General features: G+C 41.5%; 2 protein-coding genes across 2 annotated transcripts in view; one reads left to right on the forward strand and one right to left on the reverse strand.

The window, feature by feature from the left end:
- Positions 1–23,544, reverse strand: kif26bb (kinesin family member 26Bb). Its single transcript, XM_035678979.1, has 14 exons — positions 23,380–23,544; positions 19,786–20,262; positions 17,143–17,264; positions 16,844–17,015; positions 12,389–12,598; positions 11,868–11,961; positions 10,427–10,698; positions 8,994–9,171; positions 8,259–8,397; positions 7,897–8,056; positions 4,565–7,715; positions 2,730–2,885; positions 1,029–1,179; positions 1–55 (listed from the first exon to the last, which is right to left on the reverse strand). Exons 1-14 carry the CDS (start codon positions 23,542–23,544, stop codon positions 1–3), a joined length of 5,502 nt encoding a protein of 1,833 aa, XP_035534872.1.
- Positions 23,545–25,369: 1,825 nt separating this feature from the next.
- Positions 25,370–27,014, forward strand: part of hnrnpub (heterogeneous nuclear ribonucleoprotein Ub) — a gene marked incomplete at its 3' end in the record, with an annotated part of 8,811 nt that continues 7,166 nt past the window's right edge. The window contains 1 exon segment of the mRNA XM_035678780.1: positions 25,370–26,019. Coding sequence (XP_035534673.1) covers positions 25,533–26,019 — 487 coding nt within the window.

Below are 27,014 nucleotides of genomic sequence, written 5' to 3' on the forward strand. Positions count from 1 at the left end.
TCAAGGGCCTCCAGATGCTCCAGGGAGTCCACCTCGAAGGTCTGCCACAGGTCGACTAGAAGAGGACAGCGAGGTGGCAGACTGTGAGGTAAAGGGTACTAACCAGTGTATAACTATATGGGGCTATTGTTTAAAGAGAATATTATATTGACGATCATTTGCTGCCTCATAGCCAACCAATGACTCTAATAAATACTTCACAGGATGCTGAGATTCCTAATTTCAAAACACAACATGTATGCAGTTTTGGCACAAACCCACCCCAATTATTGGTATTTCAAGACACTCCCATATCTTATCTTATCTTATCTTAAAGGTTGCTTTTCCACTGTTGCTCTGGGGTGGTTACCAGTGTCAGTCTTGCCCCATGTTGCCTAAAAGCACCATGCACTTTGTGTACAAAGCAAAAAATATAATGTGCTATAGCAGGAAATTACAAAGAGTGCTGAGGATAATGCTAATGATGATAATGAGGACCCTGGATTTTGCCCTAGTAATAGCAGCATACTGCCCCCTGTTGAAATGCTGTCATACTACAAGCTCATTATTTGCTCATTCACTGAAAGTAAACAATTGGTCAATGAAATGTTCAGTTGATAAAAAAAAATTGATAATCTATTAATGTTTTGAATGAACCCATTGTGTGTTCTGCTGCTTTTCTTTGTCATAAAGGCTGGTTAATTCAATATCTTTGGCAAAATAAGCTATTTATGCTACCATGTCCTGTGGAAAAGTGTTTTTTTATTTCATAGGAAAAGGAATTAATTAATTAATAAGATAAAACATTACATCATTAGTATCATCATAATCATTTTATTATATATTATATAATATAATAATCAGTAGTCGCAGCCCTAATTGATAGGTAGAGATTTTTTACATTCTATTCCTGAGGTTATCTTTTGTGACAGCGAATCTGTTAAATGTATAACAAAATGTGGTCCAATATGGATTTACTGTAATTTTCAAAAGGTGACAAATAATATTTTGCATGCTTATTTCTTCAAAGAAAGAATAATTTGACTGACACTCTTGGTTCCACTTGGCGGGCTCCAGCATGAGGTTGTGTTTGGCCTGCTCTAGCTCTCTCCTCAGGTGGCTGTATTTGGCCCGGACCTCTGAGATCCTCTGCTGACGGTGCTCCAAAAACTTCAGCTTGGCACTGAAGCATGCAGGCCCCTGAAAACACAAACACATACACACATTTCACTACTTTCTTTTATTTATGTTCATATAGCACATAATAGTTTTGAAAAAGCTTGTATTTTTAAAACTTAACTTTTGCTACTGTTGTTCTCATTAAAAATGAACAACATGTGGTGTATTGCCTCCAGTAGTGTTTAGCTCCTCCACACACACACACAGCACACAACAAAAGACTGTTTTTAGAGGCTGGATGAACAAACAGCACCTCCCCACTCTCTCTTTCTCTCCACAACACACACACACACCACACACACACACTTACACACACCACATCATAAACACCGTGTTAGGGCAGAGACACCTCTGGGGAGTGAGACCAGACATGTCTTTAGGGTAGAAAATGGAATTACTCTCCAGTTATACTAACCTTATTACACGTAAGGGACAGTTTCAAAGGTCAATACATGCATACTGTGAAGGGAAACAAAAGAAAACCTCTAAATATGAAGAATGGAGCGCTGCCATTGTTTTTATAACTCTTCTATTGACTTCAGTTATTTTTTTTCTTTTAAAAGTCTTCTGTTTTACCAACAACGTGTTATATTGGTTTTACTTCCAGTGTTGTTCTTTGTCCTTTGCAGCAGCATTGACCCAATTTTCCCCCATGTGGTCATTAAAATTGTATAAAAGTTGCCTGCCTGAGACTGGTGGAGGCGGGGAATAGTCTCTTGAGGCCAGACTGCTCGTCATGGGGGCATTACGTCATCACATGCATTTTGTTTTTAAGCACATTCGAACTGTAAATGCCAAGTGGAATCTTTTATCCAACCTTTACTTACCCAGGGTTAATTCACTGCTATATGTCATGCCGCTTCTACAATATCTCACACATGAAACCTGACAGCTGCCCAAGCACGGTCTTTATTTGTGTCCGCTGCAGAAGTTGTGCCTTTCTCAAGGGCACTCTGATAGTGTGCCCTTGAGGTGTTATTTTTCCGAAGAGATCGCGCCAGACAAACTCTTCTCAAACCTTTACGCCAATACAGGAGCTGTGCTTAGAGGATTTTTTAAAGCAAAGGAATGCTTTGTCTACTTAGAGGCTGTGGAACACACAAAACCTCCAACGCTTCAAGTAGCTGTCTATGGTTTTTCTTTGGTGGTCACATTTTGGTTGTCATAGACATTTTAAATGTGACATGAGCATTGTGGATAAGTTGTGTAGATGTGGTGAGTGCAAAGTTAGCATGGCCCATAGTCAGATAGCCATAAAATAAAAAATATAAAGATGTTTTCTACATAGCTCTTTGCTAATATAAAAGTGTGTGGATAGACAGAAGGGTTGACATGAGATTTGTTAGCATTAGAGCTTAGAAAAATGCAGGTACTTTGCTAACCCTGAATGAGGTCCAAAATGGAACCTGTTGAAAGGAGCTTTAGAGACCCTAGAAGAGGACATACGATCTACTAACATAGCTGTTCCCACTGGTTGCCAATAGAGGTTGATAAAGGTCATATTTTGCATTATGCCCTTTAACCTCCTAAAAAAAAAAATCAAAATAAACCCAGCACCTGTTTGCCAGCACCTGCTCTTTTCTGCATCCTCTGCACATTGTCGATCTCATAGACCTTGATCTCGTAGGCCTCGGGGATTCCCCGATCCACCCAGCGAGACCGCAGACCGCTAGTCGAGCGTCTCAGGGACAGGGGTGTATCATGGGAAAGACGACGCTGGTGAGTACCTACAGCAGGGTGAGGCAGAAAGTGCGGTGAGATGCTATATCTCAACTTGTTCTTTCTCTTCCTCCTCTTTTAAAACTGCACATACAGTGAAAATATTGAATTTAAAAAAGATACCTAATCAAACTATATTTAAGGTAGTATTTTATTTTAGTTACATTTTATTCTGATTTTAATTTTAGTGTTGGCATGATCACTTGCCAATACTGACACAAAGAGAAGCCACTGCTGCCACTCAATTTAAAAACTTTATTCATACCAATACAAATGTATTCTTGCAATAGATGTACAGTACATGGCATTAATTTAAATTCAGCAACATGAACTAAGATAAGGCTGTTTTGAGGTCACACTTTTACAAATGAAAAAGCCTGCTTATGCTCCTCATGGATCTACAAGGTGGCTAACGCTGTATTCTTGAGCCGCTATATTAGTATCATCAACAAACACTCTACACTAAAAGCATCACTCCTCACTGTAAGTAAATTTGTATCATAGGGCTGGTTCCTAAGTGGCCTTCAATGCCCAGGCCATGTGTTTGTAGTTTGCCTGAGGGCAAATGCAGCTTGCCAGGGCTACCATATTATTCATAAAAGTCGAGACAGGAGACACAATTTCTGTAACTCGCTTTAGATTGACTCGAGTGGGCCAGTACAGGAAAAAAATAGTTATAGTTAGTTAAAGTAGAGAGTTGATTACTTACGGAGACACTTAAGGAGAAATTAAGTACAGGCAGAATTGAATCACCCAATTAATAATATATTATGTTTTTCATATGCTCATCCAGCAAAAGCTTCGTCTGCTATTTTAATTGCTCCATTAGCAGTTTTCACTGTGTTAACCATGTTTTCAACAAAATGCTATTAAGTGCTACAGTATTTACCTATTAGCAAGAATGTTAGTATACACACAGCCATTTTTACAATTCACTGTTTCAGCCAAACACACTTCATTTTCTGTATTGGCTGCCATTGGTAAGTGCCATCACTGGGTTCATATATTAATGATGTGACCTCCTACACAATTAGGCTTTCAATGCCAGTAAGGAAACTAGGTCTGACTGCCTTCTCTAGATGTGTGTCATCTCCAATTAATGTCACATTAATATGTTATGTGGTCAAATTACAAGCCAAAAAATGGTTTAGTGTTTGGTTTGAATTGTCTGAATGTGTAGAGAAAAAAATTTATACAATACTGGACTGGACTCAAATTTCCATAGGATTTGCCATTTTTTTTTTTTCAGATACGATATAGCACTTTAATCTGACAATTTTACCTTTGCATTTAATTGTATTGGTGTGAAAGTGCACACAATTGGGACATTACATGTTCAAAACATCAAATTATAAAAGTCTCAGCCCTCAACTGCATTACCATTGACCAATGATAGAAAGATTACAAAAGTAAAAGAAAATTTGGAATACATTATAATAACTTCCAGTTGATATTACTGAATTTGATAGAAACAAGTTACTTCAAGAGAATGAAAATATATGAATCTATCTAAAATGTTTATTATGGGTTATCAGCTCAACATGCGTGCTAACTTTAGATTATTTTGAGACTACACTAACACCTAAAACCAACAACACACTCAGCACTTGGATTAGCTTCAGATTTTTCCAGAAGAGAAAGTCTTCCAGTTCAGTTCATTAAAGGCCGGTTTTTCCAGGTGTTTTACCTGTGTTGCCTCTCCTCCGAGATGATCGGCTGCTGCGAGCCACACTGAGGAGGGAGCCGCTTCTGTCGCTGACAGAATCTCTGTTTGAAGTGCTACTGCCTGTGGCTTCACTGTCCCTTACCATGCTATCATATCCACTGCTCACCAAACTGTTCCTGTTGGAGAAATGCAGGGATGTCTTCCCCATAGCTGGTGGTAAATCTCCACTCAACACACTAGTGGTGTCACTCGCATGCCCACTCAGGTGATCAGGTGTGCGGGGAGCAGTCACCCGGCTGTATGGTGAGGGAACTGCTATCATGTGGTCCAGTCCTCCTGAAGTGGGGCTGGAGGCCCTTTCCTTAAGGAGGTCTGAGATCCGGCCATTGACAAACCCCTGGATGGCAGATTTCGTGGATGAGCATGTGGAGCTCTGGCTCGGAGTTCGACTGATGGAGGGAAACGACCGTGGAGGGGAAGAGGAAAGAAAGGAGGATGTCCGCTCAAAGCTAACAGTTTTGCCATCTGGGGAAAGACTGGCACTGCGGTTAATGGACTGCCGCAGGCTTTTGTGGGGGAGACTGAGGTTCTTGATACTGGGGGCAGACAGGCGACGGACTTTGGGGCTAGCCATCTTAAGTTTCCCCACAGCAGAAAGCTTGGAATGGGTATGCCTAGCAGACTGAGTTAAAGGGTCTTCAGAGGGAAAGAAGTGATGACTCTGATCAGACCGAGGATTCTTCCTGGGGCTCCGGCTAGCCCTTGGTAAGGTACAATCTCCTTCATTACGTCCTTTATAACCTCCCTTACAAGCACCTTCAGTACTTCCCTTAGAGCTTCCCTTAGAGCTCATAGAGTTATTACTACTATCTCTATCCAGAGTTGGGAAGTCCCTCGGGGTTCTACCAAGGGAATTAGTCCTGGTAGCCAGCTGCTCCAATTTGGCACTGAAAAGCCTGCTGCTGTCCTCAATGGGTGACTTTGGCCTCCCACTCATGTGATCATGTTTCATTCTTGTACTTGAGGTCTCAAACAAACATTCAATACTCTTTCTGGGAGCACTACTAGAATGCTGTTTGTATTCTGCTCCATATTTCCGAGGAGAGGACACATGGAGGCTGTGGTTCGCTGGGGAGTGCTGTCTGCCCTGCCTCCTCTCCAAAGTTACCCTTGGGCTACACGGGGTGGATGATGTCACCCCCCTTGGGTCTCTGTGGTTGTCTGTCATGTAACCGCCATGGTAGCTGTCCTGGTGGCTGGCATTTTGCCAACCTCTAGGCAAACTACCAGCTTTAAAGGAAGCAGGGGTGGTTTCTTGGCAACCAGGTGAAGCACCAATTCTCTTGAGGGCATTCCCAACCCGTCTGGAACAGATTTCTCCCCCTTCTGAGCCCCTTGGAGTGTTAGTGGAACAAACATGCTCCCTGTCTCTAGAGTGGCTCTTGTCTTTATTTCTCTGTCTCTTTCCACACATTTTGTTTTCTGCAGTTTCATCACAGAAAGCTGAATCTTCCAAAACCACTGGGTCATACGACGAGTCACATACTTTGTCAGACTTTTTGGTATGTGTCTCAGACGCACACGCCCCGGTCCTCTTCTCAAGAGCCTTCCTATCATCTGGACATTTGACATCGCTCCCTCTTAACTCAGACCACGACTTGGCACCTGTAAAAGTGTCAATAGGACTTTGTTTTTCTTTCGCACCATCCAACTCACAATCCATATCTGTATTAATCAGCATGGGATTTATAAAGGAAGGTAAGAACTTCTTTTCCCTCCTGAATTGATACTGGGGATTTTCAGTTTTAGCCTCTGTAGCAACAGATTGAACTACAGAGTTTTTGTTTGTATTAGAGGAACCTGCAGCTACAGATTCTTCGCTGACATTGCTGATTATCCTGATCGGTTGAGAGCTAGCAGAGCCTTGAACATGACTCTGTGATTGGGCAGTATCTCTGATACAAATAATGTTTCCACCTGTCCTCCCTCTGTTCAATGCTCCACTGATGGTCACCTCCTCCACCATGGAGAAGACAAGTTCATCTTGACCTTTTAGGTCCAGTGGCTGTTGAACAGTTACTGTGATAGTGGCCTTCATTTCCTTAATGTCCTCTATGGGCTGATTAGGTAAGACATCTATCACACTGGTAGCCAAGGAGTGTGAAGAGGAACAGGAGGAGGAAGGAGATATGGGGGAGCTCTTGCCAACTGGTGAGGTCCTTTTGTCTGGTTTGAACCAATCAGCAGCTTCAGGACTCCCCTGTTTACCTGTAGGTGCAAGGGAACTGGTGATGGCCATGCCCTGAGCATCAACATTAAAGTCTTGAGAAGAGAGCTTATCATCTGACTTATGAGGGCCATTTCTGGGAAGCTCAGAGCAACTCGTCTTGTTAAGACTGTGAGTTTGATTCAGCAGTTCCTCACTGGAACTGGTTGCACTGCACTCCTCGCAGTCATACAGACCCGAATCTTCTCTCTGAAAACTGTCTCCGGGGAAGGTGCCATCTGTTTGCTTTTCTACAACAGAGGTCTGACTGCAACCTAACCCCTGATTCAAAAATGTCTGTGGTGTTTCTGATGATTCACTGTCTGCCTGTTTCCTTGTTTCTTTCTGGGGTTGTGATTTGGTTGTGACATTGTTAACAGGTGGCCCTTTTAAGAAAGACTTGAGCACATCCATTGTTGTCTCACTTCCATCGATACAGCCCAGGCGCTCTTGAAGTTCAGCAAATGTGTCACATTTAAGACAGTCCCTCCCTGGTTTCTTTATGTCTGCTTTCAGCACTTCAATATTCCCTTGAACAGTTTCCTCAGACTTCTTCTCTGCCTGCAGCTGAGGAATTCTCAGAAGCTCTTGGAGCAGAGCAGTAAACTCTGGGTCATCCATGTCAGCCTTGTTAGGATGCAAAGAGGGTATGATGGGCACAAATTCAGGTTGTGCCAGTCTTGAGGTTGTTTTGGACTGGACCAAGCCATCGGAGTCTAGTTGGATGACTGTGTCACAGGACTGGTCACTACTGGAGCGCTCATCCAGTTCACCACGCAAACGGAAACGAGGGATGTCAGCATCCACCTCATCAGTGGAGTGGAATGCCCGCAGGGACAAAGACTGAGGTCCTCTCTCATAATCTTTAGTCAAACTCCTCCCGGATGGAGAACATGAGGTGGACTGCTGTTAGATGAAGATAAATTGTGGAGTTAGTTATAGAACTGGACTATCCAAAACATAACATGTACAGTACGTTTTAAAATAGATAGAAACAGAAATTCTAAAACTTATCACATCCTTTACAAAAAGGTCACCAACATATGATCCCATTAAAAGGTTGTTGGTTAAAGGGCATTTATGGTACCTTCGTCCTCTTCTGCGTCCTGCGGATGCGAGAAGCCAGCTGGATGGTGGATAAGGTCTCTTGAAGGTGTGCCAGAGAATCAGCAACCTCAGCCATCAGTGTGGTATGGCAATTAACATGGCCCAAGGATTCTCGAAGGAGCATAGTCAACTTACTACCCCTAAGTAGAGACAGTGCAAATGTCCATTAACTCACAGAATATATGCCAAATCTATCAGTCTACATTTGGATGTATTTTTTTTACTTTTTCAGTCAGTATAAAATGGTTTAACAAGAAAAAGACTATTTTTAGAAACGGTTAACTCTACACCAACATATGCCAAAATGTTTACTTAAATAGCATTTTAAAGACACATTCTTACTTGTTGGGGGTGGGCTTATGTCCACTTAGTAGAGACAAGACAACAGGGCCCAGTTCAGAATATGGAGGTTTATTTTTGTTTATACCCCTCATACCACTACATACATCTATCATGGTCAACTTAGTGGGGCCACGTGAACCTACGGATGGAAATCAGAGAGGAAAGCATAAATGCCAAAAGTTTAGAAAGTTTTCAAATATGCAAATAAAGAACACAAGAATTATAAGTATGTATATTAAACTGCATTTAAGAAACAGTGTGTAGGATTCAGTAGCATCTAGCAGTGAAGTGGCAGATTGCAGCCATTTCAATACAACTAAACCATCCAAGCTTGCTTGCTTGCTTGGAGAGACTACAGTGGCTGCAAAACTCGCACAAAACGAGAAAGGTCCTGTCTAGAGCCAGTGCATGCTTTGTCCATTCTGGTCTACTGAACAAACATGGCAGTTGAACATGGTGGAATTCTTAGAAGAGGACCTGCCCCCACTGTAGATATAAACGGCTCATTCTAAAGTAACAAAAACACAACAACTCTTATTTTCAGGTGATTAAACACTAATGAAAACATACGTATGAACATTATATTCAATTTCTGCTAATCAATCTTCCTAAATGTTACACATTGGACCTTTAAATCAGCAGTGAATTTAGGGTTAATGGTGGAAAATAATTCATGTGTAAAAAACAAATTCACTGGGGACAAGCCGCCCTGGTAACTGAATAATTCATTACAACCTTTGCCAATGGTGCTGCTTTCTGTACGAGGGGGCTGGACGTGGAGAGTGAAGAACATTATGGAGCTGTGGGACAGGTATGTAACGAAGTCACTGTGTCGACGTGCTGCAATGGCCGCATCCAGGAGTGAAGCAGCCCGCTCAGCAGTGGGGGCCTTCACCCGGTTGTGGTTACGTAGCTGGAGGGAGGAGAGAAAATGGTCATAAATCTCATGTGGAGGGAATCTTCTTATAAACTACTGAAATGAAAACCATCTGCCATTTTATTTTTTTTCTGTCAATCTACAACATGTATCCCACTATTGTTTATCCCTATGTGTGTTCTGTTATTAAAGTAACACATTAAGTAGCTTAGACTTGTCAGAGGTTTGCTCTTTCTGAGATTTTCCAGTGTTTACTGTGATGTTATTTTAGTAACAGGATGTTTTGGAATAACAGCTCCATTGGTACAGTATGTTTCATTTTCATAGTATTGAGTGAAGAAATAGAGGGAAATGCATTGCACAGTGAGGTGGTGGCTTACAATTGACAAACATTAGTGCGTGGGAGGAGGCAGCTGCACAATCATAATGCAATCAGATGTAATCGTTTATGCAATGTAATAGGCTTCACTCGCTACCACTTATTATCTTCTCACATACTGTGTAGACCATTACACACCTACTCTTAAACATTATGAAAGACTAGGATATCAACAGGGTATTGAATATGCTCAAATATGGCAACAATAACCTTTTAAAAAAGTTGGAGAAGAAAGAGGGAGGCTGTGTTCACACTGTCGAACAAGTGTGTCAACAGTGGAAGAATCCTTATTTGATGCAGAGGCAAAATGGCTCAGGCACCAGAAATTCTTCCACAAGACGTACAGTACATTGTTAACAGTTAAGGTTAATTGTAGTATGCACAGCCGCATGTAAATGAGACGATTAGTGGAATATATTATTAGCCATGTTAACAGCTTAGTAAGGACAGTGTCCTTTTCAGAATAAGGGCAAAAAACATAATATTTTGTGCATGTAAACATAGTCACTGAAATTTCATACTAAAACTACCTCAGCTATTAAAACAACTGTAAAATAACTCTTATTGTGTATGAATTCTTAAACTCTTAAAGTCTTTGCAGTGCATTGGCAGTTAAGCAGAGCCAAGAAATTCTCATTCGTCAGCAACTAATAATATAGCCACGGCTCTCTGGTTTCCAGATTTGGGACAGTCTTCTATTCTGTTACCAAAGATTGATTACACTGTAATCATACCGACGACAATAACTAAAATTCTATTTGGTTTTAAGGTGGATTATTTTCTTCTTCCAGGAATATCCTGACATTTTGGATCAATGGAGCCTTGTGTGCTTGCGCTTAGACAGAGCGACAGAGACACAGCAGTTTATTTAAAAAGACCTCTTTTTCCTAATAAAAACACTTGTCCTTCTACCTGAATCCCATAGATGGGGTCCTCTTGAAGTCTAATATGGGCTTTTGGGCTGTCCTGGATACTGCCTAATGAGGGGACAACCTCCCCCAGCAGATCCCTTAGTGTGTCCTCCTCTCCACAGCAAAGCTCTATAGCAGACACGGATACAGTCAGATCGGTCCAGGTCTTCTCCCTCCGCCGCTCGATGGCACTGTACAGCCAGGAGATGGCACAGGGAATCAGCCCGAGCTTCTGGATGCTTTCACCGCTCCCCACCATGCTGGACCAGGAGCCTGAGGCAGACAACAGAGCACACTGATGTATGCATGTTACATACAGAAACACATACATATACTACATATACATGCACCTGCTAGCCTTTAAACACATGGGCACCGCATCAGCACATACAATATACACTTTGAGATGAGTATGATCCAAACTAGTGCACTAGCTTACACAAATAAATAAATAAACTGACAAAAAAACACAAATAAAGATGGAGCAGACTGACAGAAACACACCCACAAACAGTTTCAGATTTTCTTCTGGACTGAGACCATACTGTATCTCCAAATGCACTTTTGCCCCACATTATTTTTGAGTTATGGGCCTGTTTTACCCTCTCTTGTCTTATCCAAACTCTAATTGAATGAGGATAGGAGAATTGGTTTACTCCAATTAAAGGCCAAGCTGCCTGCCGTTATTCAGAGAGAATAGTATTCTGTGGAGGAGATTGATATCCCCTGGCTGTGGGCCACATGTAGTTTGTATTGGCCAACTAATTCAATCAGATTTACGGAGAGTGGCGTCATGTGAAAAAGCAGCTCCAAGGAGACCCTGTCCTTACCCTGTGTGTGTGTGTATGTGCACGCCACAAATCTATTAAACCTCTTCACCGACCCTAAGTGCAGGGTTTCATCTCTCTAATAGCAACGTATTATTGTCCATTTTGTTGACAGTCCCCTCTGAGCTCAGTGTTTCAACAAAATAAAATAAAATATTTGTGTATTTTTGTGCAGCATGCTGATGTGTCTATCAGGCAATGGGACGCTTTTAAAAACGCATATGTCTTGTATAATTGATGAATAGGCTTTCATTTACAAAGTAACAGGTGAAAGATGAATGACTGAGAAGGAGAGGGTTTAAATGGCAACACTTTTCTGTCACTATGTGGAAAAAGGGAAGACAGAAGAAGACAAATGGAGCAGGAGAGGAAGCGAAAGAACAAGAGCTGGAAATGTGTATCAGATTGATAAGAGAAGGAAGGAGGAAAATAGGAGGACAAGTAGTTTAAGTGATAAGGAAGATGTGGAATGATAGCAGGGTGGGACAGAATAAGGAGAGAGGAGCGAGGGTGGTGGGGGGGCGGGGGTTGGATGGCCCCTGAGCACAGATAAAAGCGTCCCACTCTCATCTTAAGATTTTAACCCGTGGCCTCTCACAGCGACCGATTACTCACCCACATCAGCACATCCCAAACCCAGGACACATCCATCGCTGCCGCTGAGCACACAGCGGATGACATCAGCCAAGACGCCTGCACTCACCTCGGCCTGGTCAGAGAGAACAAAGGACGGCAAGCATCTTATGATTCATCTCCACGCTGAAAAAGTACATCCAATGAAACCAGAGGAGGGATGCATACTGATTCTGTAGATTCCCTTGGGCTCAGATACTGTAAGCAGAGCTTGGAGAAGGTTGAATATAATTGATGGACTGTGTAATTGTGGTGGCTATCCAGGCCCTATCAGTTTTCAGGTCATCAGACCGAGAGAGAGCAACCCAACCGTGGTGTGTAGTATGAAGAGGGGAACATTGAACACTTGAGAGAACACAGAATGCGGCAGACAAATGTTACACTATTGAAGTATCTGTCAATGTTAAACAACTCCAAGATCCGTATTAAGTAAGTACAAGTAGACACATTTAAAACCATATTTTTGAATTATGTTAAGCAGTAATCAGGATGAAGAACCAAACCTGGCTTGACTCTTGAGGATAGACAGCATCAATGTTGAATGTCTTGAGAAGACTTTTGCCAGTCCTGTCTAGTGTCATTGTAGCGTGTGGTTTGCTTTTGCTGATTGGTTCCATTATGGTGACTCTTTTCTTGGACGGGTCAATCCGGAGAACAGGTGGTTGGCCTTGGCCCACTGACAGTGTTGGACTCACCCTCAGAACGACTTTGACCTGCACAAGATGGATAGAAGCATGTTGAAAATTACAGTATGTTATGAACTGTTAAATACCAACAGAAAATTTAAATATGATGGGGTAAACATACTGTAGCATGGCTCTAGGGGTTGCAGTCTGTCTGTCGTTCTACCACATTGGATTGGATTGCCATCAAATTCGGTACGCAATTTTAAGGTTGTAATATCTTGGGTGGAACCTTAGCTTTTCCTCTAAGGCCATCATCAGCTACAAAGTTTGTTTTGGTTTCTGACTCTTAAGTCTTGTTCAAATGTAAACTTTCAATGTTGTAAGCACCAACTGTTACCGCCATTGTAACTGGGAAGTGACGGAGAGAAACAGAAACTCTCTGCATGGCTACAGTAGACATAGAAAGTTTTCATAGTAGCCATTTTGACATGAAATAGTAAGGTAAACACAGGTGTTACCAGTGATAATTGAGGCTGTGTTTCATTTAGGTCAAACAGAGTCAAGGTGCTGCTATTGTGCATGTCGGCTCAATGGAAAGGCTCTGCTGCACTAAATGGAACTGAACCTTAATTAGTGTCATTTGTAACACCTGTGTTTACAGTACTATTTTGTGTCAAAATGGGGAATATGGTCTCTAGAGGGTTTTTTGTAATTTAGGTGAACAACTCTTCAAAGTTTTAAGTTATGGCAGTCATATTAATAGCACCCATTAATTATGTAAATATATTAAATAGATTGACAATGAACAGGCTCATACTGCCCCCAGCTAATGCTAAGTCAGCTAGTGAGTAGCTACAGGCTGACAGAGTAAATGCCTTTTACAAGGGTTGCTGTGGGAAGACACTAGTATTGCACTTACCACTGTATACATACTGTATACACATATACTGGAAAGGGCTAAACGTTTTAAACTACACTGAGACACCTTGAAAAGTAAACTCCATCTTTTATTTAATGCAAGGGGTGAGTAGGTGCTCTGCTTTTACTGAGCAACATGTATGTAAGAGATTGCAGAAGAAGCCTGTGTAACTAAACACAAGCAGCAGAAGCAACAGAAACCTATGAAAAAAGAATGAGTTTCAAAATAGTATGGTTCAAAAATATCTTCATATCAAATTCAGTGAGTTTTAGACATAAGAGTCTTCCAGAATCTCAGAGCACCATATGAGCGAAAAAGCCCTATGTACACACTGTATGCATGCCACAAAATCTTCAAAATGTTTCCGTAAGCTGTTATGTTGTCACTTACAGCACTTTTTTTTTACTTCTATTTATACACTGCTTTTTAAAAGTGTTTTAAAACTTTATACATACAGGGGTTTTAACACAGGAGCCTGATATCAAACGTAGCTTTGACAGAGAAGTAATAGTCAGACTTCAGCTCTGAGCCCCTGCTGCTCAGCCATGGGAGACTAAGACGTTATTTTATGCAACATGGGTTGCGAGAAACCTCGGCTGGAAAAGGGAAACCTAGGTGGAACAAAGCAGTAAATGTCAAAAAGGATTAGGTTTGAGCATTGAGCGATAGATAGTGTACTCTGCTGTTGTAAATCTTTTGAGCTGGCAGAAATATGAGGCAATCTGTTTTTTTGTGCGTCACAGCCATCAACTGATTTTTATAAATACAAAAATGAAATTTAATTTAATGTGAAATTGATATAAAGACATGTTTTCTTTAGGCTGCAGTAGACAACCAGTTGATTCAGTCAGTGAAAGCATACATGTACTTAAACCTGCATGTCTATGCATACCTCCTGCTATATTTCCGCATGTCATGACATTAATTCCTTAATGCAGTTCTCTACAGGAAGCCCTTAAGATTTAGAGGCTTTAAGGTCTTAAATTAAGTTAGATCCTGACTCTGACAGCATTTAACAAGGCTCATAGGTCTTAGTCTGCAAGACAAGGCAACATTTACCTCATACAAGATAATAAGCTCTATTAAGGTTTATAAACCAATTGTAAAATTATTCTTAATCAGGATTCAGGCCTGCAAGATTGCAAGTATGCCTGCACACCATGACACCCAGTCGAATGTAGTTTTCTTGAAATTGTCCAGGACTGCATTACACCAGGATGACATCATCATGACAGTTTAAAAACGAAGCAAACGATTTTTTTTTTTTTTTAGCTCCCTCATAATTTTATTACCTTATGCAAGAAGTGGCTCCCTAACTCTATTGAACATGTGTCAAACTCTATTTATGAGGGTTAAATTATTCAAGAGACCCATTTAGAAGCGGAGAAAATCCTCCTCCGCTCACACACATATACATAATCTGGCACGCAGAGGCACACAGAGCTGAGTGCTCAGGCAGGTGTGGCTGGCAGTGGGGTCTGTCTGAGCCCTTATCTGTAACTCTAGACTAAACCCAAGAGTCCATCTATCTGAGACAAGGGGAGGGCAGGCAGCCATATTGATCTCCCCCAGTTTCTCCCAGAGGAGGGGAGTGGAGGGGAGGGGAGGAACAAGATGGAGACATTAGCACCACATTACAGTGTATCATAAAGAAGGTGTGATATAGGATCTCCTCCAAATTGACTGTGATCTCTTTACTCTGCAACAAGGGTGGTAAAAACACTTCCAAGGTGGTGGTTGTGGACGAGGATGGTAGAGTTTGAAAGATACACCACCGATCCGGACCTATTCTATGTATTTACACGTCACAATATAAGATACAAAGTGGCCCAGGTAACACAGGATCTTCATCAAGTCAATGTCAAAGTCTTCTGACACTACTTTGTTTCTGCAGGCGACTCTAAGACGATTGTTGGTAGAACTTTTGTATATTTTCTATTGGAATTAATATTAAGATATGAATGTGTGTATATACTGTAGCATACAGTAAATGCATGTCATATGTATTTACGACATACAATATAGAGGAAAGACAAGTTGGGTGCCTCTTCCATTATTGAGCAGGTGGTGTATTTTTTCCCTGCAACTGTCCCACTGATGTACATGATCTGCTGCACAGAGTCAAGAGTTCAAATTTGTTTACCCCTGAACCCAAGCTGCACTGATCTTTGTGAGTGCAGCTAATGGGCTACTGCTTGTGCTGTGATCAAAGATGGAGTATACATTAATAAGATTAGTTTCTGAACATAACTATATGATAATAAATCATAATTTATTATTGAGACCAAAACAAAAAAAGGTGTTACGTTTGTTACAGAAACGCTGTTTGAGTTATAGTCCAAAAGACGTCAGCTACTGTTAGCAGCGTTTACACTGTAGCCTGGAGATTTTTGAAAAAGTAATTTCACCTGAACAGAACAGATTATGATGGCTTTAACCTCTCGAAATAGCTAAAACTAATGTGAAAAGGAATAGTTTTAAATTTTGGGAAATACGCTTTCTTGCAAGAATTACATGCAGTGTTGTAGTCCCGACATTGTCGAGTCCAAGACCAGGACTACTCAAGACCAAGTCAAGACCAAGTCCAAATGATAGAGAGTGTCAATTACTGAGACAAAAAAACAAAAAAGCTTTTGCCATTGCCAATGAGATAAGTTTTGGCAACCAGGCATACAATTGCAAGATACGTTGACTGGCTGCCTGATAACCATGGCCAATGCCAATGCCCATTCTAGATTCTTTGAATTAAACCAATATTAAACCCATTTTCTAAAAATGCCCATTATCAATGGTTTTGTTTTGAAGGAGGTAGTTACTTCAGAAAAAAATAAAATAAACTTTGCCAGACTCGGTCGAGACCAAGTAGAATATATGGTGAGACCAATGGCCAAGTCTGAGACAAGTCTGAGTTTTTTCTATTGTCTGTAAAGTCTGGACTTAGCATAAACCGATTATATTTCATGTGTTTAATCCATATACAAACCTAAATGTTAAAACCACAAGTTGTAGTTTCAAGGGGAATTATGTGCTGCTTCTCATGCAGTTTTATGCTAAGCTAAGCTAAATTGACTACTGGCTATAGCTTCATACTTACCGTACAGACATGAGAGTGGTATCAATCTTCTCATCTAAATGAAAGTGTATTTCCCAAAATGTTAAACTATTCCTGTAAGTATTTAATATTCTGTATCTCCTACAGACCCCCAACTTCCCCCAAGTAATGCTGATCTGTAATTAGACTTTTTGACCAAAAGCTTAAATTTAGTCCAATAATTTGAATTACATTTTAATTCAAATCAGGGTAGTTGCGAAGAATTATTAGCAATTGCACCTAAACCAAATGTGGTTCACTAAAAAACGTAACAATCTGCATTTACTTTAAATCTAGTGGAATTTGAAGCCCTGTGGTTTACCTTGCCAACATTGGGCGAGTCTTTGGTTCTAGTGGCAGCTTGGAGCAGGCAGGAGGGGACGGGCGGTGGGTTTTTCTGGATCAGCTCCCTGAAGCAGGTGGAGAAATGAGCGGGAGCTGGATCAGAAGCCTGGCCTTTTTTCCTCAATGTCAGGTTGAGCTTCTCGGCCGCCCTACAGGGAAGAAGTCATACCACTGACACTTATGGTGCAACCAGTACACACATGCTGCAGAAAACTCATCTTTAAACACAAAACAAAACAATTGCTATATTCATAATATAGACATAGATGTATTTACCTGGCTAAAAGGGACATAGCAGCAGTGTTGGCGATGGTCACCACTCTGGCAATGTGAGGGATCTTTGAGCTAGTCTGTATGATCCCAGCGTCGCCACAGCCCAAAGCAGCATCATCTGCTGCCTGTTAGGGGAGAAAGCTCATTATAAAAACTCCAAATCTGTAATTGCACTCCTGCACCCACTCCAAAAGGGGCTATTATCACGGGAATTACTCCGGGGAAAAGCGTGGGGTGCGTCTGTCTAAGTAGGGCATCTAGGCTGAGTGCACAGTGGGTTAAACATATACGCCATTAGCTCTATTGCGGCTCTGGCTAGCTGCATGTGGAGTGTGAGGAATAGTATGTGACTGCTATAGTGACTGCTGTCTGAGTTTAAAACATGACTCAGAGTTGAAGAGGTGCAGCAAACATACGGTCACTGCCTCTGACACACACACACACACACACCCTCAATCGAGCAACTTTACGTAAGGCAACTCCAACACTTGCGCAGCTGTAGCTCCGAGGTGTGTGTTTTGAACTCATTCATAACTGTGCGGTGTGTGTTCAACATGACCTATTCAGCAAGCTACTGCTCAACACGAAGTCGGCGAGCCTCGCCGCAGGCCACTGAGCCAACATCTCCGGATTACAGTGCTCTCATACCGTCTCATCAGTGTCTCAGCTCTTTTTAGGGCAAGATAACAATGTCAGCTCAGTTTTTTCTTTTAATAATGTCCAACCATTAACTGCAAATTAGTGCAGTAGTCCTGAAGGAGACTGGGAGGAGGATAAAGACAGGGCTAAGTTAATATATGTAGCCAAAGGTAATATGGATAATGTATAGACACTCCCCCGTCCCTCCTCCTGTGTTCTTGTTGAATAGAATCTTCTGTCATAGCCTTCTTGTATCTTCACTTTCTCTTTCTCTGTGCTCTGATGTCTCTATGCATCTGCTCTCATGTGGTCTTTTATTATTATCTCTTGTTATTATCTTTCCTCTCCCGCCCTCCACTCATCTCTCTAAATCATCATTTCTCTCCAGCCTTTTCTCCTGCCTCCCATCTTAAAACACTTAATCTCCCTTTCTCGTCCTCTGCTATTCATTTTTCTTCCGCCCTCCTTTTTGTTCACTCTCCCTCCTCACTCTTCATCCTCCACTTTCACTCCTCACGTATTATTTCAAGTCAGCCACATAAACCTGTATTGATCTGCTCTCATACTGGACCCGCTTGGCTAATTTCTCATACAGTCTTATAAAGCCCAGGACACTTTCATTTGAGTAAGATGTTTAAATGTTGTTGTTAAATTTGATTAGACAAGTCAATTAAGAATAACAGGTTAATTACAATATTGCTCTCCAGTCCAGTACTTCAGTCCAACTGATCATTCGCTGAGCCCCACCCCCTGCAGTTACTGTTGCTATGCCGCCAAGCTTTCTCTGGCCCAGCGGTGCAGCTTTACCATTAGAAATTCTTTGTAATTTTTAATAGGTCTTCGATTTCAGACAGAAGTAGACAAAAGTCAGCTTCTCATTTCTAGCTGGTGACCATCAATTTTCAGGTTGCCTAATTTGAGCTAATTAAGCTAATGCTAGCAATGTTTACCATGTTTTCAAAGAGTATGTTTTTTTAATGTTACAAGAGGAAAAACGTAACACATTAACTGAATAACAGATATGGATGGGGATCTTCAAATATATTGCACAAAAGTGTTTATTCCATTGGCTCCACCCGCAAGTTCCCACTTGGCCCTTAGACTTTGTTAAGGATCAAACCTCTAAAATCCAAAAGTCATAATAGAAAGAGTTATAATTGACCTTGTTTGCAGTTTGTGGTGTCCTGTCAGCAGTTTTACCAACATGTTTTTATAATGCTGTTCTATGGGGAATATGCTTTGTGAGCCACAGGGGAATTTATTTATTGCAAAAAACTAAAACAAAAATACAAAATACATTCTTTAAGTACGCTATAGCTAGCCGGAGATGCTAAAGTTTGGCACTTAGACTAGACACCACCCTTTTAACTCTACATAAGGAGTGTCCCTCATACTATGTACACTGCCTCATTATGTGCTCAGTTATGGTTGCTAACCTATAACTGTACAATTGTTCTTCCAGGGAGGGGTATAGTGAACAGTTAGTTATGATGTCTATGAAAATTCTCTGTCAACCAGATCACATGATATCTACATGTACTAAGGAATGATATTTTGATCAGCAGTAAAAACCCACCCAAGTTGAACCAACATCATATGAAACATCTCAAGACTCTCACTCACCTTCTACAGGTTTATAACCTTTTTCATTGGGGACTTGGGGGAGGGCGGGCTCAGTCTGCTGTGGCTTCCATCACAGTAATGCATATTTCACCAGCCGCCCTGTTAAATATGACCATCCCCCTATTGATCACAAGTGCTTTTTGACTGGCTGGCTTTTATGATGGTAAATCATGACCCAATTCCATTCCATTAGCAAAAGTACTTTAAACTACGTCCTCAGCCGTAGGATCTAAATAGGCCCTGATTAGGCACTATGAATCATTGCTTTGCTGACACGTGCACCCGTAAAGACATACCTTACCCATATAGCTCATTAAAAGGGGAATGCACACTAGGGGATGTGTTATGTGTGATTTAGTGGTAGGAGAAGGCTTTTAGGGGTACCTGATGGTGAGGGTAGATGGTGTGACCATCAGTGCTAGACACAGATTTAGAAGCAACCATCTGCTGCTGCTCCTCTACCCAGCGGTCCATATCAGGGTTGGGGAGCTTGGGCCCCCTCCGTCTGAGGGTTTGAGGGGTCCTCTGAGGCGTCCTCGGGCTTCTCGGGCTGTGAGGACTGTGGGTGCGACTGCGCGATTGATGCACAGCCGTGGCCGCTTCCCTTGGAGCCCTTTCCCCATGCTTTGTCTCACTTTGTCCCAGCAGTGTACCAGTGCTAAAGCTGTGTTCAAAGGGAGGCTTAGCTAATGACTGACCCCTGCTCAGAGCTAAGTGGACGGCCTCTTGTTTGAGCTGATTCAGGTTTAGACCGCAGGCTCCACACTCGCCCTGCTCCCTCTCTCTGTCCCTGGGCTCATTGGTGGACCGACTATGGACACGAAGGTTGTCATGAAGAAACACAGACAGGTCACCAGAGTCCTGCAAAATTACAGAGAAGTAACAGAAATAATTTTATAGTTTGCAGTTAGGTGTTTGAAGTAGTTACTTGCCTGCAATTTTTTCAACAGAGACTGACCAAATAAGATCAGAGATTCATCAAGAGACATAATTTGCTTTGTTTGATTTCTGGCTCGAGAATTATATAAATGATCACTGAGCATATGGAAATTGAGTCGTGGGAAAGCAGTGAAAGCAATCTTAGCACTTAGCGAAGTAATCATAGAGTCAGTAGGACTGATCAATACTACCCCTGTTATCTTTATATGAGCAGTAAGCAAAACAAATGTACTTACTGTACCTTTAAAATAAACTAGAAAGTGTTATGAATCTCAATGTTACCACACATCATTGGTTAAAGAAGCATTTCATTTTCATCTTCCTGCTGAAGCAAAGAATAAATATTACTCCCTGGCCACAGCACAGGTATGGTACTGCTATAAAATGATATAAACAATAGAATACAGCTATGCTTTACTCTGTGAATGAGTACTGTACAGCCATTCAATCATTTGCAGAATCATTTGAGGATAATTTAATGAGACTTTAATGGACAGTTGTTATCTAGATTGAACATAATAATCAAATTTCATTTAGAGAATCCTGACAGCATGACATTTGAAAAGGTTTAAATTCTACTACTATAAAAGGTGTTTTTGACATCTGAGTTCTCAGCCTGGACCCAGTCTGTCAAATTTATGAACATCAAACAAATCAAACCATCATGTCGCTTTTCATCCTGACAGACACTCTTGTGTCACATCCTGTTTGGTCTGCCCTTGACACCTACCAACATCCAACACGCTCACTCCCTCCTCCATCCATCCATCCATCCATCCTGCAAGCTGCCAACACATTGCCAGTGACCCATATTCCCCCAGATGAGCGCTGTAGGAGCTCTCAATAATTATGTAAAACAAAACCCATTAAAACTCCAAAAGTGCTGAGACATCACAAACTGAATTTATGTCTTCTGTAAAATAATATCCAGGGGTACTTAAGCCACATATGTCTTGATATATTCTTTTTATTCTACATAAACATAAACAAATTCTATCACCTGAAAAATTAATTTCCAGTTTAGTGTATCTTGCCTTTCTCAAATAGAAATAAGTAATAGATATATGAAGGAAGAAATGCGCTGTGGTAGCCAGATGGGTAACTGGACTTTCCATCTTAGCCAGATTGTAGGCCCATCTCAAAAGATGACATTACAGAACCACGATGCTTTTGAGAACTCACACTCGGATCAATAAACCTGCAAAGAGCTAGCTGGCTTATCAGATTTCTACTGACCATGTCGGTGGCCACAAGATCTCTTTCCAGCTCACGCTGTGTACTCCTCTGGCCTGTGGTCTTCCTCTAAAAACATGAAGCTACTGTAGCTGTGCCCCATCCCACTTAAGAGGACAAAAATAAATAGTCTTCCCTCAATGGAGAGGACTGTGGAGATGACACATGGATGTCGGAGATGAAATATTCATGCCCATTTGAAACCACTCGCGCAAGAATGGCACTGGTTTACTTTGTCGATTGGAGTGTGTTTGATGGATGTTAGTGGTGACAAATGTGCAGATGGATGGTGTGCATACCTCCCAGAGGCAGCACTGTAAAGACAAATGTGCCCACACGAGTACTAAAACACATAAACACACAGCACTCACACATACAGTCAGATAATGTGTTCAAAGTGGCAGTTTTAGGAACAAAGTCTATGTGAACTACAACTAATTATTTTTGCTTTGTTTTTTATTCAGTTAATTGGTTAATGCTTTGTTCTTCAAAATGTCTGAAAATAAAAAAATGTCCATTACCATTTCCCAGTTGGACCAACTCTCCAAATAAGGCAGTAATTACAATACACTTCATCCACAATATTCAAATATGCTCAAAATGACCCCCACCCCCATAGACTGATATATAAAGAAACATATATATATGTAAAAACATTCTATGCTATGGTAAGCAACCACGCTACTCCATCCAAAATTACCATTAAAATGTAATCATAATCATGGGTAAACTTAGGGAATTGCCATTATTATTACAGTGTGCCACAGTCTGTGTTTGGTTTGTCCATGTGGTGTTTCTCGAATGTGCTGTAGTTAGGTACAATATGTCAAACAGTGTACCGTCTCTCTGTTTCCCTACTTTAAAATGTATTAAAGCAAACAACTAGAATATAATATGAGTCTAATCCTAAAGTACAGCCTCCTGTTGGCCTCTGCATCTTAACATCATTGTTGTTGGAACCTTTAAGATTAACCATTTACTATCATGGCAGACTATAAAAAACTGCAAATACTCACAAGCAGTGTTGGGCTAGTTATTTGAAATTTTTAATTTATTAGTCATTATTCATTAGACTTTTTAAACGTAATTTATTACTTTACTTATTAATCCCTGCCTATAGCAATTAGTTACATTACTAAACACTACACTAATATCACTGTTCTGCTACGCCCCACCAAATTGGTCATTTCTTCTCACCAAAATTCAGACAGAAAAGTTGATTTTAATTTTTTTCAATAAAAATTAGGAATGTACAGGTTTATGGATACAGTTAAACCGTGATACAAATATGTTACGTGGTATCAAGGCGCAAAGTCATCAGTTTCCCTTCACAAACGGAAATATGCACTGTTTTGCACAGTTTATACACTACCTCAGAAATAAAAAGGATACTATAAATTGATAAAGAAAAATATATAAGAGAAAATATATTGATTATGTCTGAGAAACAAAGGAATATTTTTTAGTCATCTTCAATCACATTTTGTTTTTTAAACATCGACAGTGAACCGAGTATCATGAATTGTATCTTACATTTGGTAACAATGGTAACTATTATTCCATCAGAAGTATAGTTATATATGCACATTTCTATTACCATCAGCTATTAAGACTCTACCCCATACCACCACCTGCTGAGGTGCGTTTACTTGAATCAAGTTATATATTTATCTATATATAATAGCCTACTATTTTAACAATATTTCCCCCTCAATAATATTTGTATCAGCCTATAAGAGAACAGACTGATCTTAAGTGCATTCATGGTCCACTACACCCCTGAGCAGCTCCATCACGGTTACTGACCTTGCAGGAGAAGTGATGGTGGACAGCCAGGCTCAGAGCTTGCTTCTTCAGAGCAACGAGAGTCGCTGAGCACTTCTCGCAACACGCAACTTTCCTCTCACATCTCCCAAAGCCAGGATTCGCCAACATAGTGCCCCTACATATAGTCCCACTACCGGAGGACATAGTACTCCTGATGCGGTCTCCCAAGGTTCCAGGGAGGGACTTGTAAGACGGGACAGCGTCTGCTCTCTGGCACATATTCCGATGTGGGTCGCCCCTGGTCCCCCCGGCACCCTCAGGAGTAGGGCGCTGCTTGGGCTGGCGGTCTTTCCCGTTAATACTTGCAGAAAAGCCGACGGGCTCACAGTGATGCTGCACTTCTGAGCTCTGAGGAATAAATCAGTGTAAGAAGGATGTATGTGGGCTCTGGCAGTGGGAAATTAGATGTCAATCGACGTGGACAACTGTAACCACACCCAACTGTTTGCCTTGCAGTGCAACAATATTCTTCTTATATCCAACTCTATAAAGACCATGCAGTCTTTTACAAGTGGGAACAAATTGTGCTGATAATGAATAAATGTGACTTACCCAGTGTGTTCCTCTGACCGAGGCAGGAAATCTCTCTCCTCTTCCAGTCAGAGATGACATGACAACTTGTTAATATTTAAAAAGATATCCGAACAAAGGCAGACTGCACTTTTATTTAATTTTGCCCAAGCTCCATGGATATAAAGAAAAAATATTTCACTCATGGTGAGCTTGAATGAAAAATATGACAAAGTAAGCAGGCTGGAGACAGCGTCTCAGAGCTGGGGTGATGACACTGACACAGAGAAAGAGTGAGCGCACTGGACAACACTTCAGGATTTCACTTGGTTATTTATTGTAACCTCCTCAGGGAGGCAGTAAGGAGCAAGTGTTCTTCAAAAAACGGTCAGAGAGAACAGGCTGTTGCACGGTTTGTTAATGGGTTTCACTTGATATAGTAATGTTTTCTTTTCAAAGTTGAATTCCTCTCCTACATAATAGTCATTCATATACAATACTGTGCACCTTATTACAGTCACATAAAGCTGCATGCATGGACGGTGAAGACATGAAACTCCTAAAATACTTGAATACTGGAAGTGTAGGTACATTAATATGATGTTCAGTGTGCCTTCTTAAGATGTTATAGTTAAGCGCTTGAGGTCATCTTTCTAAGGATCAGGAAGAAGAGGCAAGGTTTTTTTTTTTACAAATACAACTTTACTGAATTATGCAGAACAGAGTGTCAGAGTCTGCACACATGTTGTTCTAAAATTACAACATAAGGCGGAGGCAGTATCAGAAAATGTTGAAAGGGTTATTCCAGCAATTTAGTACTGCCCTTCTTGAAGCTTGAAGGGGGGCAATAGAACCATTGATTGATTGAGGCTGAGATATTCTGGCTTTCAGTCCCTAGTACCGGTCAAGGTTATTTTCTCAGACTGGAGAGCAACAGTAGACATTACACAACTTCTTTCTCAAGCTGTAAAAGATAAAAAATAAAACCTGAACCAAAAGTTATTTTCTCCTCTATATTTTTTTTAATTAATCATTTAGGTTTCTATTTTCCCTTGAAAGACACAGATGTTTACACTATACTGCCTATTTCGTACAAGGAACATTTGTCCTACATTAATTAAGGTAAATAACATTGTACATTACGGTATTCTGTATCGTATCCTCATACTCTTGCTAGAAGCATGATGCTGGGTTATTTAAACACACTCCCCATCTAAAATGCATCGTGCAATATTTTTTTTTACATATTTCCAAACATACACACATTTTGCAAATAAAGATAATCTGAGTAATGTGTTGTTAGTGTGGGTTTTTTTGTCCCACTTTTTCCACAACAACGCTTTGTGTGGGATTGTTTTTTGTTATTACGGCAGTGACAGATGGTCGGCGGCCTATATAACCAAGCTGCGTTGCTCTTTGGGTAATTACGGTAGGGGACGTCATCCTCCTCCCCCACACCGCAGGCTCTGCACAGCTCTTTTACCGGTGAAAGATTGGTCGGACAGCGCGGGTGCCATTTGGCGCAGATTTGAGCTACATCCGTTAACAAAGGGCGTCCAGTTATTTATTTATCGTGGTATTTGTGCTTTTTATTTGATACATCTCGCCGTCAAACATTCACAATGAGCTCAATTAACGTTAAAAAGCTGAAAGTGAACGAGCTGAAGGACGAGCTGAAAAAGCGTAATCTCTCGGACAAGGGGCTGAAGGCCGAGCTGATGGACCGCCTGCAGGCCGCGCTGGACGAGGAGGCCCTCGCCTCCCCGCTGGACCAAGAGGCTGCGGCGGACGCGGACGAGGGCTTCGGCCAGGCCGCCGATCAAGAAGGTATGGGAGAGGAAGAAGAGGGCGATGGCCCGATAGAAGAAAGCATGGAGGCCAACGAGGAGGAGGAGGAGGAAGAAGAAGAAGAAGAGCCGGAAAATGGGGGCAACGGCGACGGTGATGCCGTTGCCGAGGACGAAGAGATGGGTGAGGGGGAAGAGGACGGGGACGGGGACGGGGACGGTGAAGAGGACGACGAAATGGATCCCATGCTGAAGGGAGATGTGGACGACATGGAGAAAATCGAGGCAGAGGACGGTGAGCCCGGGGACCAGGCTACTGAGGGTGAGTCGACTGAACTGGTTATGAAAATGTGACTGGCTGGATGGACTGTGGCTGGGTGTCGGTTTTTGCTATAACGTTAGCGCTAATGCTACCGCGGGAGGGAGCCGGCTGGGAATGACCACATTTGAATGCGTAACCATACAACAGAGCGTCCATGTTGCGCTAACGTTACACAGCCTGACCTCACTGCATTAGCAAGCCTTAGCCACAAACCGAAACAACTAGCCCGTTAGCTAATGTACCGTTAGCATCGGTCACCACCTTGGTTAGCTCGTCATTTAGTAACGACAAATAGTCCAGTTCACAAACGTTAACTTTAACATTATTTCACAATTGACTGTCGTAGGTTACAATTACTTCGTGAAGTGAGCGTTAAGATAATAATTTAGCCTAGTCTGGCTTTTCGTTTCGCTTGGTTAGCGTGTTAGCTTGCCAGCTAACGTCATTTTCTTTGTGTCTGTGGTGCAGTGCTAACTAGCTAATCAGCCGGTTAGCTAGTTCAGTGGTTCCCACATTGACGAGTCACTGCGAGTAGTGGGGTGTTAATGCGCCGAGATAAGCATTTTAATTACCTACATTCAGATTACACTTGGTGAAAGCAACATCTTTTAAGTGTTAAAGCTTTGCTGCAGTGATTACTGGATGTCCTCCATCTGCTGCTCTGTTAATTAACCTAGCTTAAGATCAGAAAGGACAATTGGGCAGTTCCAAAATAAGACAGATTAAACTCAAATGTCGAATTCCTTGGGAATGACCAGACAGAATATCTACACATGCACTGACTGTGCATGAGTACAAGTGTATTTGACTTGTGTAGGGCCGGGAACACTTGAACTAGCTAACCCAAAGCTGTGCGGGAGATGTGGCAGGCGCTGAACTGCTTGACAAGCAGGTGGTTAAGATTGTCTCTACGTGGTTTGTATAGAAAGTGTCATCTTGTTGGAATAAACATAGCAAATGCAGGTTTACAATGATTAGCCACCTAGGTAAATGGG

Source organism: Morone saxatilis, unplaced genomic scaffold, assembly GCF_004916995.1.
Source record: "Morone saxatilis isolate NCDOM2014 unplaced genomic scaffold, NCSU_SB_2.0 Contig7, whole genome shotgun sequence".
NCBI classification, from domain to species: domain Eukaryota; kingdom Metazoa; phylum Chordata; class Actinopteri; family Moronidae; genus Morone; species Morone saxatilis.

Excerpts from the sequence above, each read along its gene's own strand:
- kif26bb (XM_035678979.1), bottom strand. The coding sequence starts at position 23,544 with ATGTCCTCCGGTAGTGGGACTATATGTAGGGGCACTATGTTGGCGAAT. Across the intron at positions 20,263-23,379 it reads ACCATCACTTCTCCTGCAAG|GACTCTGGTGACCTGTCTGT; the intron begins GTCAGTAACCGT and ends GTAATTTTGCAG. Across the intron at positions 8,398-8,993 it reads AAGCAGCACCATTGGCAAAG|GTTCACGTGGCCCCACTAAG; the intron begins GTTGTAATGAAT and ends TTCCATCCGTAG.